The sequence below is a fragment of the Myxocyprinus asiaticus genome, chromosome 26 (assembly GCF_019703515.2).
Source record: "Myxocyprinus asiaticus isolate MX2 ecotype Aquarium Trade chromosome 26, UBuf_Myxa_2, whole genome shotgun sequence".
NCBI lineage: Eukaryota > Metazoa > Chordata > Actinopteri > Cypriniformes > Catostomidae > Myxocyprinus > Myxocyprinus asiaticus.
In genome coordinates, this window is record NC_059369.1 from 27,653,123 (window position 1) to 27,672,024 (window position 18,902).

Here is an 18,902-nt window from a genome sequence, read left to right on the forward strand (position 1 = left end):
TAAATGTATTTTATATATACACCGATCACCCACAACATTAAAACCAACTGCCTAATATTGCGTAGGTTCCCCTCTTGCCGCCAAAACAGGGCCAACCTGCACTTGGTGCCATGCTATTCTTCTCACCACAATTATACAGAGTGGTTATCTGAGTTACCATAGACTTTGTCAGTTCAAACCAGTCTGACCATTCTCTGTTGACCTCTCTCATCAACAAGGCATTTCCGTCTGCAGAACTGTTGCTTACTGGATGTTTTTTGTTTTTAGCACCATTCTGAGTAAATTCTAGAGACTGTTGTGCGTGAAAATCCCAGGAGATCAGCAGTTACAGAAATACTCATACCAGCCCATCTGGCACCAACAATCATGCCACAGTCCAAATCACTGAGATCAAATTTTTTCCCCATTCTGATGGTTGATGTGTACATTAACTGAAGCTCCTGACCCATATCTGCATGATTTTATGCACTGCACTGCTGCCACATGATTGGCAGATTAGATAATCGAATGGATGATTGTTGGTGCCAGACGGGCTGGTTTGAGTATTTCTGTAACTGCTGATCTCCTGGGATTTTCATACACAACAGTCTCTAGAATTTACTCAGAATGGTCCAGTGAGCGGCAGTTCTGTGGATGGAAACACCTTGATGAGAGAGGTAAATAAAGAATGACCAGACTGGTTCAAACTGACAAGCCTACGGTAACTCAGATAACCACTCTGTACAATTGTGATGAGAAGATTAGCATCTCAGAATAGCAGCGGGTTGGTGCTGTTTTGGCGGCACGAGGGGGACATACAAAATATTAGGCAGGTGGTTTTAATGATGTGGCTGATTTTAACAGTTGTATTACAGACTCACCTATATTTACACACTTATTTCAATGTGATTCACTTCTGCGGTAGCTCACATGATAGAGCGCTGGACTTTGGACTCTATAGTTTGCAGTTCGAGACCTGTCAAGCACGCAAGCTGACGTGTGAGATTGGAATGTCATAGAAGCGACAAGAGATGATGGGGTTGCTTCAGATTTTAGTGATTTTAATTTCTCATTTTTTTGTAGGACACTATCGGCTAGTTTTAGGCATTGGTTTTGGGTCAGAATGGCTATTTTGTGTCTACCTCTCATTTGATTTGAGATCACTTTTGGTTAGGTTTAGGCTAAAGTTTTAGGTTAGGGAGGTACGTTTTACTTATTAAAACCATCTAATATTCACTTTAAAAAACATTGTCTTTTTACGACACCAGTTCACTCACTTTTGCCGCCCCCACAGGACATTTCACTGGGACACTGCAGTCAAACATGTGATAGGAACGTAATTTCATTTTGCAAAAATCTTGCCACAGTCAAATAATGTTTATGAGACCAGGCTGTTTTTATTTGTATAGCGCTGTGTATAACACACATGGTTTCAATGCTTCATTACAGAAAATTATGTTGTAATGTCTGTAATGTCTTAAAATCCTCATTGTGTGTTTTAAAAAAATGTGACTGAAAATCATGCCTTAAAATTGTTTGTCTTTAGGCCCCCAGTGAGCAAGCCAAATACAACTGTGGCAAGGAACCTGAAACTCCATAAAACACTGGTTAATGTAGAGAGAAAAAAACCTTGGGAGATACCAGGCTCAGAGGAACCAGATCCCCTCTGGTTATACAGCATGAATATAATGGCAATATTAGTTATCTTTGTAATACAAGTCTGGTTTTATATGAGTAAATTGAGATGTTGGTGGGCAATGTTATAAACACATATACACATTTAAACACATATTAAAATGCACAAATCACAGCACTATTTTAGTGCATTAAGTGCTTGGAATAGCTGGACTGCGGGTGAATAGTTAATAAGATGCAGGTTTTTGTGCTGAAATACTGTGAGCAAAAGTAGCACAACTCTTTAGTGAATTTGCCTCTTAATGTTTAATGTCACGCAACCAGATGTGTTTACGTTATCTCTCACCTTCCCAAGTGCCAAGTAAACAATTGATGTGCTGCAGGAGAAATTATGTCATCCCCAATTGCCAAGAGAATGACAAGCCCCCCGTTGCCTTAATGACAAATTGCTGTCTGCTCAAGCCGCTTTTAATGTTAATGCTGTCTGTACAGCAAATAATCTGGAAAATGCTCTCTTCAATTATTTTGTTGTAAACAGTGCTTAAAAAAATTATGACAACATTTTCAGAAACATCAAGAACCATTCTTTCTAAGAACAGGTTATAAATTTAACATAATGTGCTTTAGGCGATGGCAGACAAAGGAGGATTATTCATGAGTCAAGGTGAACAGATAAGTTAGGGAAGCTAGAGTTATACACATTCATTTCTTTTCTTTTTTTTTTTTTTTTACTGTAGTGGAAGTGAATGCACACAATGCACATTTTTATATGCACAAGTCTATATCAGCATTTTATCGTACCAACATTCCATTTATTTTGTGAATTTAAGCTTAGGGCAGTGCTTGGCAGTCATTCTGGACTTACACTGATACCTAGCAGCATTGATGGAGCATCACACAAAAGCAAACGTTTTCAGTTACTGATGCCATTGTACAAATTGCATTCGCATTTTGTTATTAGTATTATCTGTGAATGAATGTGTGCAATAACAAAGGGTGACTGAGATAAAGTGAATACTATTCAGTGGGTCAGTTGATCAGTACATGATGGCCACCATGAAGTGACCGCTAAAATAAAACCGCTTTCATTAGACAACTGATATGACTGAAGTCTTCATCTCATGTCAGCATACAAGATTTTAAACATACTTTTAAGTGCTATTAATTTCTTTATGTGTAAAACCTTTTGATGAGAAAAAAATACATAGTGCACCTTTAAGAAAAAAACAAACAAACAAAAAACAAAAAACAAAAAACAAAAAACAAAAACAAAACATGTGTTTCTTCAGCACACAGCAACTAGAAGCAACTGTTAAACCATCTGTACCAGAAATACCTTAGTATCATCTAACTGCCTGTAGAGCCCCAGTGGGATGTTTTAACTTTTGAACACTCCAATTATTCTGCTGTTATTTTATTGGGCACATGCTTTGTTAGACCCCAAACAGAATTAATTAAGAATAGAGGGGGAGCTTAATACCTTGTTTGGAATGTTAACTTTTGGAACTATGTCTTAGGATAAGAGTGCTTGTAAAAGTCTAATGCTGTCTGTAACACCTGTAAGAGCTCAGTCTTTTTTCCATGACTTACTACATTAAAGCCTGAGCATACACAAACTCATGTGTTTGGCATAAATATTGTTTTTTAAAGCGAAGTGTGTAATTACTATGTCATTAGCGCCACCAAATTGAATTGCAAAATTTGTCGTTTTCATACAAGTTTGAACACTCCTTCCTGCCTGCCATTGGTCAATAACAGATAGTCCCGCCCCAAACTCACACCAATGGTTGAGTCAATAATATGTGTTGGGCTGGTCAAGATGCTCAAACAAACAAAGAAATGTTTTGATAGGGCCACAGAGCCGAAGTCTTTTCACTTTCTGTAGAAATCCACCTAAAATTGGCTTCTTCCAATAGTTGGAAGAAGGTAAAGTATTATAAAATTGAACAAAGGTCAATTTCAAGCTACACAACATGACATTTTATGATCCTCTCAAATGCTCACTAGCATCCAGAGGAAGTGGTCAGTAAAGTGCTCCTGGGAAACTGTAAACATTTAATCAGTGTGTTCTTAGTATCTTTCCCCTTTAAGGAAAAACCACATTCCCAAGAGGGCGGGGGTTAGAGAGAACTGTACATCCCCTTCTCACACTGTTCTGTTTTCATTAATGCCCCACACTGATGAGAAATGTCTGCTGGGCTTCTCAAGTGGAGGAGAAAGGAGTGACGCAACACTCCGCACTCCCAAAACATTCTGCACTCTTTCACCTGCCTGCTGTGGCTGGGTCTCCCTGTTGCAGAGTTAGAAACGCAACATGAAATATTGAAATACAGTTGATATAATAAGGGAGCAGTTTGAAGTCACAAGAAGTAAGAGGGAGTAAGAGACAGAAAACATTAAGACATCAAGTAAATGGGGTTGATCATGAAGACATTCAGTAGAGGGGCTAGTGTTTGCTTTGTAAGCTGGCGCAGGATCTTTCTTGTTACAATGAGAAGAAGAAGTGGCAGCTTGCACCAACACCATGGTGACTGCTGGAATTATGTGTAGGCTACACAAAGTTTAATTCCAAGTTCAAAGACTTTGTTCAGACAGGCAGCAAAAATCTGATATTTTGGCGTATCCAAATCCAATCTGTGTAGTTGTCTGTGGTATATAAAGCATAAATAAATAAATCCATATGTGGTTTGAAATCAGACTAAAATCAGATTGGAAATGCTTTTCGGTTTTGATTTACGCAGGCATGGCATTCACTATCTAATGAATGGTGAACAATGAGTGTTTTCAGACAGCTATGAATTACTGAAAAATATTAAGAAAGTTCTTAGGGTAAAATATAGGAAGTTCACAAGAACGTAGTAGCTATAAACATTGATGGTTTAAGGGAAAAGATAACACTAAGAAGAAACTAGTAGTTAAGAAGTATTTTATTCTTAAGAGTATTTGGTGAAACCAGCCGTAGATTTGAAAATAAAATCAGATTTATGTGCAATTTGAAAAAAGTTAAAAAGAGGCAACCTCCAAAACAATGTAAGAGGAAGAATGTGCATGTCGTCAAGTTCTGCAGTTAACAGGTCAATCAAAAATATGTGTTTAATGAATTTACAGCAATTTATAAGGCTGAAAGTTTTTCGAAAATTACAAAGACAGGTGCAATTATGGTTTTCATAAGAAGTATGGTAACATTTACTGGGAAAAGAGGCTTATTAAACTTCCCAACAAAACAAGTCTTGCACTTACACAAACCTACAATTTACAAACTCACTATCTGTATGAAATAACTGGACAGGATAGTCCGGTTTCAGGGTGGCTGTTGGAACTCCATGGTATCATGGAGCAGGTACCAATAAACAAATAAATGAATGCAGGATGCAGTTGCCCTGGAAATGGGTGTATGAGTTTGTATGGGGGTTTTTGCCTGACGGGTCTGACAGGTTAGATTTATTGGTAAAACTCAGCAGCATTTCAGGATGTGATTCTAATATTCTCTCGCCGTGCCAAGATCAATTCAATCACAGTTGGCATGCAATGAAAATGAGTGGGTTCTAGTTTGCAGCTCATGGCTATTTTAGTGCCACGGCAGCAGTCTGTAAAATTTCTCCATGCTGTAACTGAGCCTACATTTGCTGAAGTCTGGTTGGCATTGCGCTGAATAGCATTAAAAAACACCTTAATACTGATTGCCCAAAACAGTGTCAAACGACATAGCATGTATAGGGCAAGGCAATATAGTGAATATTCACAATAAATTTGCAATAATTTTGCAGGCAAAAATTAAGCAACATTGTAAATTTAAAAATTATTATAAAGAAATTTTTATTTTGTTTACTCTTTTTATTTAGTTGGTAAGTGTGTCAGTTTTGCAACAAGTGTGAGGGCATTAAGACAAACTTCATAAGCTTTAAGCTTCATAAGCAAAAACGGCATTAGTGTTGGTAAGTTTGATTCATTTCTGTGAATCAGTTCAAACTCTGCATTTCAATGAATTGATTCAAAATTATTTTTCAATAATTTGTTTGCGTCATCATTCGAAATTGTTCTGCTTAGCATTTTTCATATATTTTAATGTTTTAGTCTATATATATATATATATATATATATATATATATATATATATATATATATATATATATATATATATATATGATTATGATGTATAGGTAAATATTGCTGTTTATTACTATGAAATGTCATATTGGTGCAAATAAATACAATTAATAAATATCATTCTTTCTTGTTGGAAAGTCCACCTAAGGCGAAGTCCCAGCCTTCTGGCAGAGGCAACCAGATTGTCAGCCAAAATTGCCTGATACTTGGTGGAATTCATTATGCCATCAATCTTAACCAGTGCCCCTGGACCTCTGGAATTAAAACAGCCCCAAAACATCACAGACCCACCACCATATTTCACCGTGGAGGTGCCTCTCCTTGTATGAATCTCTGTTTCTACGCCAAACATGCCGATGCTGTATCTGACCAAAACTTTCAATTTTGGTCTCATCTGACCAGAGCACCTTCTTCCAGACATAATTTAAATGACATTTGACAAACTCCAAGCACTTGCATCTGGGTCTTGGGGTCAGAAAGGACTTTCTTCTGGCAACCCTTCCAAAGAGCCTGTGGTTGTGGAGGTGACATCTGATGGTGCTTTTTTTAAACCTGGTGACCCCAAGACGCCACCAAGGCCTGCAATAATTTAGCAGTGATTCTTGGGGATTTTGTTGCTTCTCTCACCATCCTCCTCCCTATCCCTATATTTTTCATGGTGTTGTATGAAAAAGGGATATTGCATGTGTGTTACATAATTTTTATACCTTAGTGAAACAGGAAGTGATGTAATGGCTCAATAGAGTTCTTTAAGACTTGGATTAATTTAAATAAGTGGAATTTAATTCCTGGTTTAATTTTGGAAGATGTTATTTACAATAATCTTTAAGGGTGCAATTATTTGTGAAACCTTGATTTGGAGGACATTGATTTTTTATTAAATGAAAAAAATTATTTTGGTTGGTTCCATTGAAACATTAATAAAGTACAGTATTTCTCACATTACATTTTTTATTATTTTTTAAAGTATTGTTTGTGCATTGCCAGTCAGGGGTGCCAGTAATTTTGGAGCCCACTGTGTGTGTGTGTGTGTGTGTGTGTATATATATATATATATATATATATATATATATATATATATATATATATATATATATATATATATATTCATCAAAAGGCTAAAAAAAACATTTATTCTATATTTTAGCTCTGGAGCATTCGTTCCAGGAATGTAGTGTATACCACTTGATTCATTACGTTTTGGATGCTTTCCATGGGCAACATTTAGCACAGGTCTTTGCAGGCCTTGTTGATTGTTGAGCGTGTCTGATTACCTCCAACCAAAATCCTTATAAGAATGCACAAGCTTGATCTCCACGCCATGTGCACGCTAAATATTATACTGTGGCGCACACATATGTGCATACATTTGACAATGCTGTCACTTTAATTTTAGTCTACGCCAATAAATCTAAAATTATTTTATAGCTGAAGGACAAATCACAATGTATAGGTATGCTGTTTGCAAAGTTTACTCAAATAAATAGCTGAAGCAGAGCAGTTTAAAAGCTTCCTTCTGTGCTGAGCTGTGACTGAATTTCCCAACTTTACCAGGGGAAAAAAAAATAATGGCTGGATAAACACAGAGCTCTAGTATAAACCGCTTATAGGTGTCTTTTTAATTAGCCTTCTAATGTGCTTTAAGCACTGCAGCATAGTGTATTAAAGTGAGGAACAAAAGAAGCAAGGCTGAGCAGATGTAGTCTCTCCTCTCTCAACCCTTGATCCTTGCTGATAGGCACATAATGAGAACCAGACCAGTGTTCATTCCGTAACACGCATACACAAAAATGCCCATTCATTATTCATGCCAGATTACCTTCTTTATTAGCATGGAAGGAAGGTGGAAACCAGTAAAGGGAGGAGCGCCCAGGAGAATGTTTGTGCCACTGTGATGGAGGGACAGCCCAGGCCCTTTCCTATGGTGAAATGTGTGCTGCAGATCTGAGTCTGCTTTTCATCACTGTACAGTTCTACAGACTTTAAAGGCTTTATTTTCACTAGTACACTATAGTCACTGTGAGCCCAGTAGTTTCCTGAACATAGCTGGAGTAATGCTGCATAGACTGAACAGTTAATTTGTAGTAACTTAAGCCAATTATCCCTCCTAATGACCCAAGAAACTGTACCAACCTGTCAATTTGACCCCCTATGAAAATAATTCAGAATTTATAAAATTCATGACTCAGTTACAACAGTGCTAATGACTGCAGGGAAAATGTGGGGGTTTTGTCACAAAGTGCATTAAAATGACGTGGTTGCTTCAGCAATTGGGCTTTTTATCTGACATATTGCCAAAGTTGTGTCCCAAAGTACTTTTCACAAACAATTTTACTCTACACAAATAGTCAATTTTCTTTTTTAAATTGACTATTTTTAAAAAAAAAAAAGTTACACAACTTGTGTGCATAGAACTTTGGGACACAACTTGAGTGGTGGTGGTGTAGTGGGCTAAAGCACAAAACTGGTAAGCAGAAGGTTGCCAGTACGATCCCCACAGCCACAACTATTGTGTCCTTGAGCAAGGCATTTAACTTCAGGTTTCTCTGGGGGGATTGTCCCTGTAATAAGTGCACTGTAAGTCGCTTTGGATAAAAGCAAATGCGTAAATGTAAGAGAAGAGAAGAGAATTTATGGGATATATAGATTTAAAATGCAGTGTCAGGGCTCTATGGGACACTTTTTGTGTAGGTTGGCAGGTAAGCAAGACAGACCAAGCAGGTAGACCCTCAAAAGAGGGAGTAGGCATGTTTAGGCAGGTACGGCTTAACCCCCATCATTTACTTTGTAAATTAAGACTGGGAGTAAATGTGGAAAAAGATTTGCAGGTAGGTGTAAATAGGATGACATCAATCTAAACTCTTTGTGCAACACAATGAAAAGGCATGGAACAAACATAGGCTCACATTCCCTTGCCTTTTCTTGTTGACCGCTCTGCCTCTACAGAAGAAGTATTTGTGGACTTGAAAATAAATAACATATAAATAAATAGTCCAAGACATCTATATTTCATAAGTGAGTATGTACCTGTATATTCAAAACAATGACAGACAGCCACGTACATGTGTCATGTCACAAAACATTCATGCTTTTGTCTTAAAAGGCGTCAATGTTCTCAATCACAAAAGACTTATCTGCCTTGGTTATAAAAACATCATCACTTACACCATCAGTAGTGCCATGGTAACTTAATAGTGCCATAGTGTGCAGTGTTTACAGACACATTGTATCATATTGTGCGTCTTGCCTTCACAATTCACCCCAGCCTGAAAAAACTTGAATGGACACACCCTAAAGCGCCTGCCATTCACACGAGAGGAAGTGGGCTGTCTTTAACATGACAGAAGTTAAGTTTGAGATACAGCAGAGGGATCATTACAAATAAAACGGGAATTATTATGCTGTTGAAGAATAATGGAGCCACAACGCATCTGCTTGAAAGACAGACTGTTTCCAAAAAGTTCTAAATAGATACTTTGTTGTCCATTGATGACTGACAAGATGTATGTGTGTTACACATTAACTTCACAGCTGCACACTAGTTATGTAAATGCAGTAATCCACAATCAGACAAACATGGCGGAGGCCAGCATGAACCAATCAGCCACTGATATCTGTTTTCTGTTTATCAACACTTCAAGTGCAAGCAAGTGTTACTGTCCATGGGAGATCACAGGGACTCCAACAGCCTATAGCCCCCTTTGAGCTCTTCGCAGTCAAACTGTGTAAGGTCGGCTCTACACCAGGCTTTATTTATAGTCTCCAGCCAGCTACGAGAGCCAGCTCTTTTACATGCTTTTCAATAAATGGATGATCTTCACACATTGTCAATGAAGGAGGGGCCAGAGTAAACACAACTGCCCACCAACCCCCTGTGATGGAGACTGGAATGTGAAGGGTAAGACAGCTGATGCAGGGGCAAAGCACCAAGTCAGAGTCTCCCAGTCCAGTTTGATATGAAGTAGTGCTTGCATGACTTTTTACTAGTCTTCTAGCTGCCCAGAAAGGCAGCCGACTAGTTGCATCAATGTTTGCACCTCATTAAAATGACCAACCACACACCGTGAAGCATCAGCAGAGGGAATTGCCACTGTGTGCATGTTTGTGTGTGTTTGTGCATAAGTGTGTTTCTGTGTGTAGATTGAATCTATACGCTTACTGTAAGAGAAACGGAGGCGTGGTGTGACGTCGTCCTCCATTGCTTGACCCAATCCAACCAGGAGGAGATGGAGCAGGAACAGGCAGCTGGCTGGGAGAGGGAAACAAATCATTTTGCTGCTTGCGTCTCAATGTGTTATTTAACTCTCAGGATTTTCTGGCACTCATGAAGATATTTTTTCTTTCTTGATTGTTTTTCTTCTTCTCATCCAACAGGGAACTTGTGCTCCCTGAACAGGAGAGCAGTGTGCTGATGTGACGAGCAGTGATGCTGGAGCTCTTCCCTGAGCAGGGCCTCACAATGGTGGATTTCCACTAAGAAACAGGTTCTTGAGGACAGTGGTACAGCCCAGGTCAGTCTCCATGTGCTTGTGTAGACTATTACACAGGCTTCTCACCAACCTGTAATAAACATGTCACAAGAATAGTGCCATTACCACTTTGTGCAAGACAAGTCGAGATGAGAAAAGACAGTTTAGTACAAATGAGAACTGCTACGTCAAAACATCTCATACTCAGCGCTCATTGGATATTTAGAGGAGACTTGTATTTCAGTATTTAAAATACAGAAATTCAATTTAATCAGGTGCTAAATGCACTAAAATAGCACTGCACCATGAGTATTTTAAGTTGAACTGTGTAATTTATGTGACAAATATTTTCCCCAAATGGAATTGCAAAAATAATCACTGTTTTCACACAGATTGCAGAAACTCCCCCATCATTCATCAGTTGTACTTACAAATTGTCCTGGCTAAAACTCACAACATTGGTAGAACCACTGTTGCAGTGTTGGGCAATCTACAAATAGCTTAGTTGACTCTGCATATTAAGCTGGGATATGATAAAGAATTTTAACAGAGAAAATGTTCCACACATCAGCTTAAAATTAAGTCAATGTCATTATTTTCAATGCAAACATACCTCTTTTCTATGTAATAGAGGCTTATCATACTCCCAGTAAAGCATTCCAGATCGTGGTAGTCTGCTGCATCCTCCACAACCAAGCACTTACATCTGACCTGAACTTGCATTCAGCAATACTTTTGCAGCCACATTTGCACCATTACCTAATTGGTCCAATTACTTTAGTGAATCTGGTACTAAAACAGGCAAATAAATAAACACTTTATTAACAGGCACAATTCACCCTGAGTTCCTTGCAGTGCAGTCTTGGGAGTACATTTATCCACTTTCTGTGCTGTGTTTGACTTAATTAAGACCATATGTTCCTTTTAACAAGCATTTATCTATTTCTAAATGGAGCATATTCTCTTCATGTTAAACAAAATTCACAATACCCAGTATGAGCAAGTCGCAGTAGGTCACGCTTGACAGTGCAATGAGACGTGGGAATATAAACTAAGCACCTTGTACCTTCATGGTCAACTCTCCGTGTGGGGTAATATCACTGAAAATCATTAGTAAACTTCTGTTTTGTGCCAAAAATCTCTGCATGAGCAAAAATATGTAACCTTAAGGGACACAAATTTACTCATTGCTTAGCAGGGCTTTATATTTGTGCTTAATCTTTGCGCTAATCACTAAGGTCAGGGGTGTGTGAGAGTGTGTGTTTATAGAATGTAAATAAGTGTAAGAATGATAAGGCAATAAATGAGAATTTCCAGGAATGGGGGTTTCGCTTATGAGACAATGGAAAAGTGCTTCACCCTTTGTTTACACGTCAGTTAACAAAGACAGTTTGGAGAACAGTTTGTCATTATCACCTCCACTGGCTAGATCATCATTAGTCCATACCATTCCATAAAGTACTGTTCTCAGAACAGCTATTCTAGGTAATGCCATACATTTCCAGCCTACTGCTAAGATGACCTAATTTGGTCCCATTTAGATAAGCAACATACAACTGCATATATTGGGTTTGAATGCAGAGCGAATTAAATTGATTGTAAATTATTTAAATAGCCTTGCACTTGATATGCAGTCTAAAGTTACAGCATCCAACCCTGTCATCGTTCCAATATGTCAGTGGGAAAAACTGGTTTCCATTTACTCTGATTACAGAGACCAGCTTTTTAAGTATAACCACAAAATTAATCCAATTGCACTCATTCAGGTTTAAGATTTAATATCAATGCCAAGTGCTTAAACTTTTATTTTAACTGCCAACTGTACAGAGCTAACAAATGGGGTGAAAAGGAAATTAAATCAGTTTTGGAGGAAGAAAAAAGAAAGCACCAAAAGTTTCAACAGCTAGTGTCTTTGCATGTTTAAACTCTGTATGTCAATTATGTTATTTTTTTTAATGTAAAAAATTACTGAACTTTAGTTAGGCATAACCTTTGATGTTTAATGTTTGATGTAATAATTTCAGATTATTACAGTACCTCTCCTAAATTTTAATGGCTTTCCTACTTGTCAGCCTCATACCAGTTGATGCCCGTCCAAACTGCCAACTTTTTAAGCCAAGATGATTTTGAATGCAACTTTGAAAATAAAAATAGAAATATGGAAATGTATCTTTCATAATTCAGTTGCACAATGTTATATGTTTTAATAAAAAGAAAACACCCCTTCACATGTGAGTTACCTTTCCCAGTTCATTGACTTTAATATTTGATCTTTTCCTTGAAACAAATATGGATGGTGATCCCTGGTTAAGTTCAGTGTCAATTTTGCTTGGTTCATTAAACAATATTTTAAATTGGGATTTGAACTCATACCAATTTCACACTAAACAAAAACTGTCCCACTAGACTATCCCATCTTACAATAATTTGAAAATCTACCACGTAGTTAAACAGTGTTTTATTTTGCCTTGTCTGGCCTAGAGTACAGTGAGCCAGGTCTGCAATAAGAAACTAGCTAATACAACATACAACAAGAGCCTCCCAACAAAATATTGTCTATTTATGCTTCAGAACCAAACACTGAGAGCTTCAAAGTTGAGCCAACATTCTCATTTGGCACCAAACTCTAAGTTGGATACTGCAGGCCAATTCACTGTACAACTGCCAAAACAGCAGAGATGTTTTGCTCTAATATAGACAACACAAGAGAGCACAGCACTTTATTTGACAGTCGTTCCTGAAGAAAGTGAAGACAGAAACAAGGCTACTTCCCACAGGGAAAAATCACGTCCTGAATTGGCAAACTGTTGATTGTTCAAATAGCACCTGAAAATGTAATCATATTTGCATGGGCAGACTGAATCCTGGAACTGTCCTGTTTGTATATTAGGACCTATGTTCTATTGCTCTTTTTCCATATAATTTTCTGAATAACTGCTGAATATTGATGATCATGGTTTATTTACATCAGACATGCTCTAAAAGGCACAAAAGACTCTACATGATGTTTATGTCTGGTAATGACATATTATAAAGCAATATTTCACAAGTAAGATGGTGTGATACCTACAAACAACATATGGCACATATGAAACAAAGTGGCACTGGGTAACATTTAGCTGCTTGAAAAGGACACTACAAGTTTAATTTGAACATTATATTTACACATTGGATATAAGGCGTCTTGAAAAGACATTTAATGCCTTGTCTGATTATGGCAATAAACCAACAACCAAAGAACGTTTTATAAACTTTGTATGTTTCACTATTTACTTAGCATTTTCCACAATGTGTCTCTATAGTCTGCTAGATGAATACTATCTCAGTCCAGACAAGAGCTACGTTTGCAAGGTCACACTCCCACTGCCACCGTCCATATGCTGGGGTTGGAATGTGTCCTACGCTGGTCAAGGCTGTGGGATCAGCCATATTGGTGTGGGAGGCTCAATTACCAAGCACCATTAGCTTTCCTGGTGTTGAGTGTATTGGAGTAACATCCCAGTTGACCAAAGGCAGTGTGATCCCATTAACTTAAAGTTTTGACAGGAAGAAGATAAATGCGAGTGAGGCACGTGGGGTAGCTGAAGTAGGACGTTGAAGGTCTCTCAGATCATCTCAGATATATATGCAGTTATATACATGTTTTACTTATCTCAACAGTCAGATTAATCCGAGAGCAATGAATCAACTCAATACAATTCCTCAAAGGCATTTACTGTGATGAATGACCAAACACTGATTACAATCCCCAAATGCTAAGACTAATGACCAATGTGAACAAGCATGATGTTTCAACATTAATCATTCAGATCAAATCAGATCCAACCACTACCAAACACATTTGAACTTGTCTTTAACTTTTCTTAAATGTCTTTAAATTGGACTGAATTAATATGTTTGTTCTGTAGCTTGTGGTGTTTTGTTGCTGGGTTCTAAGATGGCAGATTTACAAATGATATGATTTAAAATGACCTGTAATATGGAAATAATAATAATTCAGAGAGATTTGGAGAGTCTCTCTTGGGTGGATTGGCGATAGGTCCTGGGATTTTTCATCCCATATTTCCATCCAGCTGTAAATTTAAGGTGTTTTTTGTCATGTATACATTATAGAGGTGTCCAAGTGGACAAAGGTGCTTTGCAGAACGGAAATGGCTGGGCTATTGAGCTGATAGAGTCAGGCCTATCAACAGAGTGTTGAAGTGACCTGTCTATCATATGATAAGTGTCAGAATCCTTTCAGGCTGTCCAAACACAGTTTTGAACCAGTTCCTGCCATCAACACACCTTCAAGTGTCCCGTCAAAGTATCTTCCAATAAACTCAAAACTGGGGTTTCAAAGAACTAGAAAACTGGTAAACCAGTCTTTAAAGAAGGCTTGATGAAAGGAAGTGTTTTTTGTTTTTGTTTTTTCAGGCACAGGCAATTGGTATCCAGTACATTTATCACAAAAGTATGAAGCTTTTATCAACAGACCACATAATTAACTAAATTATGTCAAATGGTAAACGCTAATATGTACTGTACATAAATAATCTCGGTTCAGCCAGTGGCCAGTCCAAATTGTGTGTGATCCCAGTATGTGATGATGGCATCAGATGACATTTCCTGTCTGTCATAAAAATAGAAGCAGCTTTACTACAGAAGCAGCTGTCCTGATTATCATGTTTTTCAGATGGGATAAAATACATAGGAGGAATGAAATCCAGAGGGCTAATGCTTTTCTTTATTTTAATACGCAATAGTATACAGTATCTTCCTCTTCCGGCAAAATGTGTCAAATAAAATCACAACACCCTTAGACACCTGTGATCAAATGCCTGGGATAAAAGGGGCAGTGGTATGGTTTTCCCCTCCTTTTTTCTTCCTTAATTCAGAGAAGCAGTATTTTATGTGTTTAAGTATGTGTGTGTGTGAGTGTAGAAGCAGATGTGTAACATAAATAATGTGTCGTGACTTAAAGGGGACTTTTAAAGAATAACTAGCACATGTGACATAACTATGACTCACTGCTCTTTAAATGCTAGTGTTGAAACAGTCCATTGCAGAAGTTTTGCAAACTTTGAGATCAGATACAGATGGATACCTGTTAAGCAGATAAAACAAGCTTTAAATCACTTCCTGTGGGGCTGTCGATACTAGCATAATGTGACTCAGCAGCACAGGTATTGACACATTAGGTATTGACACATTACCCCAGTACAGAAAGTAATGCTGACTCCTCACGTTTACACGCAGTGTATCACCTGTGTGAAGCACCTGTATCATTATCTGTTTGAAGATCTTTGACAGTCTACAGAAACAGTAAATATTGAAATGTGGAATCTGAGATTGTGGTGACTTCTCTGTGCTGTCCTTGGCTCTGTTCTGATCCCCCAGACCCAGCTTAGAGTAACAAATGGCCCACTGCTCCCTGGGTGATCTGGCCAGCCCTAATTACATCCATATGCTCCTTCAAAGATCTTTAATAGCCTAATTAAAATATTATTATATAGCCAAAGCAAAGTGGAAAAATTTCAGGCTCAGTTCGAGTTTGGAAACATTGAAAAAGGAGCTTTGACAAATGATCAGGCCAATTTTGTGAGGAAAGCTACCCAGATGAAAAGCATCACATTTTAGTTTAATTATATGGGTGAGCTAACTAGATAAATGTAAAATATGACCATAAAATAATATAGTAATATAATTTCCTCTCTGAACTAAAATGCTTCTAACGGGGACAGTCAGATGTGCAAATATTTCAAGCAGAGATTCATTTTGTTCTCTCACTCATGCTTAGAAATTTCCATAACAGATGTGGGGTCTGCGAAATGTGGAACAGTGCTAAAGCATCTGTGAAAAGACCTGCTAATGCCATCATCTCTTTGTCAGGTAAAACAATATTAAAATGAAACGCTTTTTCTGGTCTACTTTTAGTGCATATTTATCCCTCTAGTTGAAGCAATGTGATACATGATTCCAGATCAGCATTCTAAAAGGCCCATTCAAATAAAGTCCCACTCAAATGGCTATAACTATTACTGATTCATTCTAGTCAGAAAGAACAGGCTGACTGGATGTACTTTGTTGCCCAAGTGTAATTTGAGTAAATCCAATATCATTACCCTTGTAATGCTGCAAAAGTCACAGCACTGACTCATCCTTTATGGCATACCCACTGGTTTCAGTTGTACTGTGAGGGAAACAAAGATTTCTTAAGAACATATGGAAGAACTGACACAGTTTTCAAAGAAAATCCATCTCACTGGAATTTATTACAAAGAAATGCAATTCTCAGAAAAGTATATTTAAAACAGCTTCCCAGATGTAGAAACCAGATTCACTATGAATAGAATGCAACAGGTGGAGCTCTGCCATTTGAATTGGTGGTTATGTTTATTTAATATGTTTTAAATGTTCCTCTATAAGTGCAAAACAAAAGCAGGATGACACTTTAGCCTAAAGCTTCTTAAATAAGATTACATTAACAACCTTATTTTCAACTTTATGAGTGTGTAGACAGTGAGTTATCATTGGGCACAGATTCTCTTCCTTTTTCCTGGCACTCAGACAAAATCTTCCTGTCACAATATATCAGAGTATTTACCTCATATTCAGACCTTATGAATATTAAATATACAGTGGTGTTCAAAAGTCTTTGAATACTAGATAAAATGCAACAATTTAGCATTTGACTCATTTAAACCAAATGTTTCATTACAAATTATATTATCAGTATAACAATTTGAGTGAAATTTGAAATTAAATATGTAGGGTACAATGGGGCTAAAGTCTCAGCGGGGTAAGCGGCTCCATTGATTTTATTTTCTCCCAAAACACTAAATAGCATCAAAAACTTCCACAGTACTTTCCTAAACACCTGTTTGTCACTACGGACTGTAAAATGTTCCTGATCCATGAGATAATTGCGTGTAATGTCTAAAGGCTGATTTTGAGGCAGTTTGATCTCATTTTAAATATTTTTTAAAAATGTTGCAATTTTATGTAGCTAATGAAAATCCCTGAAATTAACAAATTTCTTTTGAGACAAAATACTTATTTATCATTTTCAGTTTTGTTTAAGCTCATTAAATCAAAGATTTTTAATAACTGTCCTATATGTGAAAGGATAGTATTTGGGGTATATGGAGTATATGGAGTATACCCTGTTGCAGGGAATAAAGGCCCTGTTTTTTTTTTGTTTTTTTTCTCAGCAGGAGGTTTTAAGGCACTTGTCTGCTGGTCAGGCTGCTGATCACCAGCTTGGCCAGGCTGAGAGACCAGCTAGACCATCTTAAACCAGCTAAAACCAAATAACCATTTTAGTGAGGTAAAAGAAGTTGTTTTGTTTTGTTTTTTCTCAGCAGGAGAAAACAGACAATACAGACCTGCATGTTAAAACCAATGAAGATAATATGTTCAAGCATACCTGCATTAGCTGAGGAAATGTGGAAACATAACAGCCCCACACTGTTTTTTTTTTTTTTTTTTTTTTTTTTAAGTGGGGTGAATAGATTTGTTATGAAAATATTCATGAACTCATCCATTCATAATAGAGATTAGTTTGTTTATAGAATACTTGAAATGTAATAAAATGCCAAAATTTGTTTGAAATTAACAGGAAATGGTTGATTTAGTTTTTTCCCTGAAGTAGTTATTTTGAGTAAGCATCATCTTAATTTGTTACCTAAAAAAGCATCTTGGTGTCTCAAAATTATTTGCATTAGTTGACAAATGTTGCACTATGTAAGGGGGTTCAGTGGAAAGGAGGATGCGAGAACCGGCTTGACAACTTAAATAACAATTTATTAACCAAAAAACACAACCAAAACACACAACTAAAACACACAGTACAGCTGTCTGCAATTCTCTCTCTCGACTGAGTGTTGTGTTGCTCTATTTATGCCGCTCTCCCCGTGCTCACTGAAATTAGAGACATGTGTTAGACATAATTTAGCTCAGGTGTAAGCGCCCTTACCGCTTTCTCTCTCCGGAGAGATGCTTGACCACGCCCCCGCTGCCACACACTATAATTTGCACTATTTGCACTCTTGCCCCGATATTTACACAATATTATTTTTAGCTGTCCTTTTCTGCATACCGCTGCCCCCTTCTGCATATCACAGCGCCGTTTTGTGGCACGTTCTGCATAACGTGGCGGCCCACAAGGAAAAGTCCTGGTTCTCCCAATGGCCAGTCCGCCACTGTATAATAAAAATCCTGAAAGGTACCAAGGGAACAGCTGATGGTTGACCATTCTTTGTGAGAAGAACAGCTGTAAGTGGAACGTCCTGAGGGGAAGTAACTTCGATGATTTTCTGGAAGTGGCCTTAATCCTCGATGACCTCTCTCTTTCTCATAGTCCTGTTTGAGCAAAGGGAGTATCTATGGCTCATCTTTGCTTCCCTGGTTTGTATGTTTCTTTTGATGCTTCAGTAGATTTAATCAAACTTTCTGAAGCTGAAAGCTTTCAATACATTTAGGGCCTCCTGAGAGGACTGATTGTCCAATAAAAAAGAACATCAGCCACAGATTTTTAGGACATGAAACAAAAGATGTTGAAGTATATTTAGGTGAAAAAAAGATGCAAAATGGGCTCACTTTACATTATTAGGAGCATTGTTTAGTTCTTGGGTCAAATCTCATTATGTTTATTTTATGAACAATGACTGTTCATTCTCTCTTGGAGCAGCTGGCATAAGTGATATAAGTGAATAAATAATTACTCAAGTA

General features: G+C 37.5%; 1 protein-coding gene across 1 annotated transcript in view; it reads right to left on the reverse strand.

The window, feature by feature from the left end:
- Positions 1-18,902, reverse strand: part of LOC127417258 (semaphorin-4B-like) — a 93,898-nt gene that overhangs the window by 53,366 nt on the left and 21,630 nt on the right. Inside the window, exon 2 of the mRNA XM_051657134.1 lies at positions 9,881-10,281. Within this exon, the coding sequence (XP_051513094.1) occupies positions 9,881-9,992 (112 nt within the window). The 5' untranslated portion in view covers positions 9,993-10,281. The remainder of the gene's footprint in view (positions 1-9,880; positions 10,282-18,902) is intronic.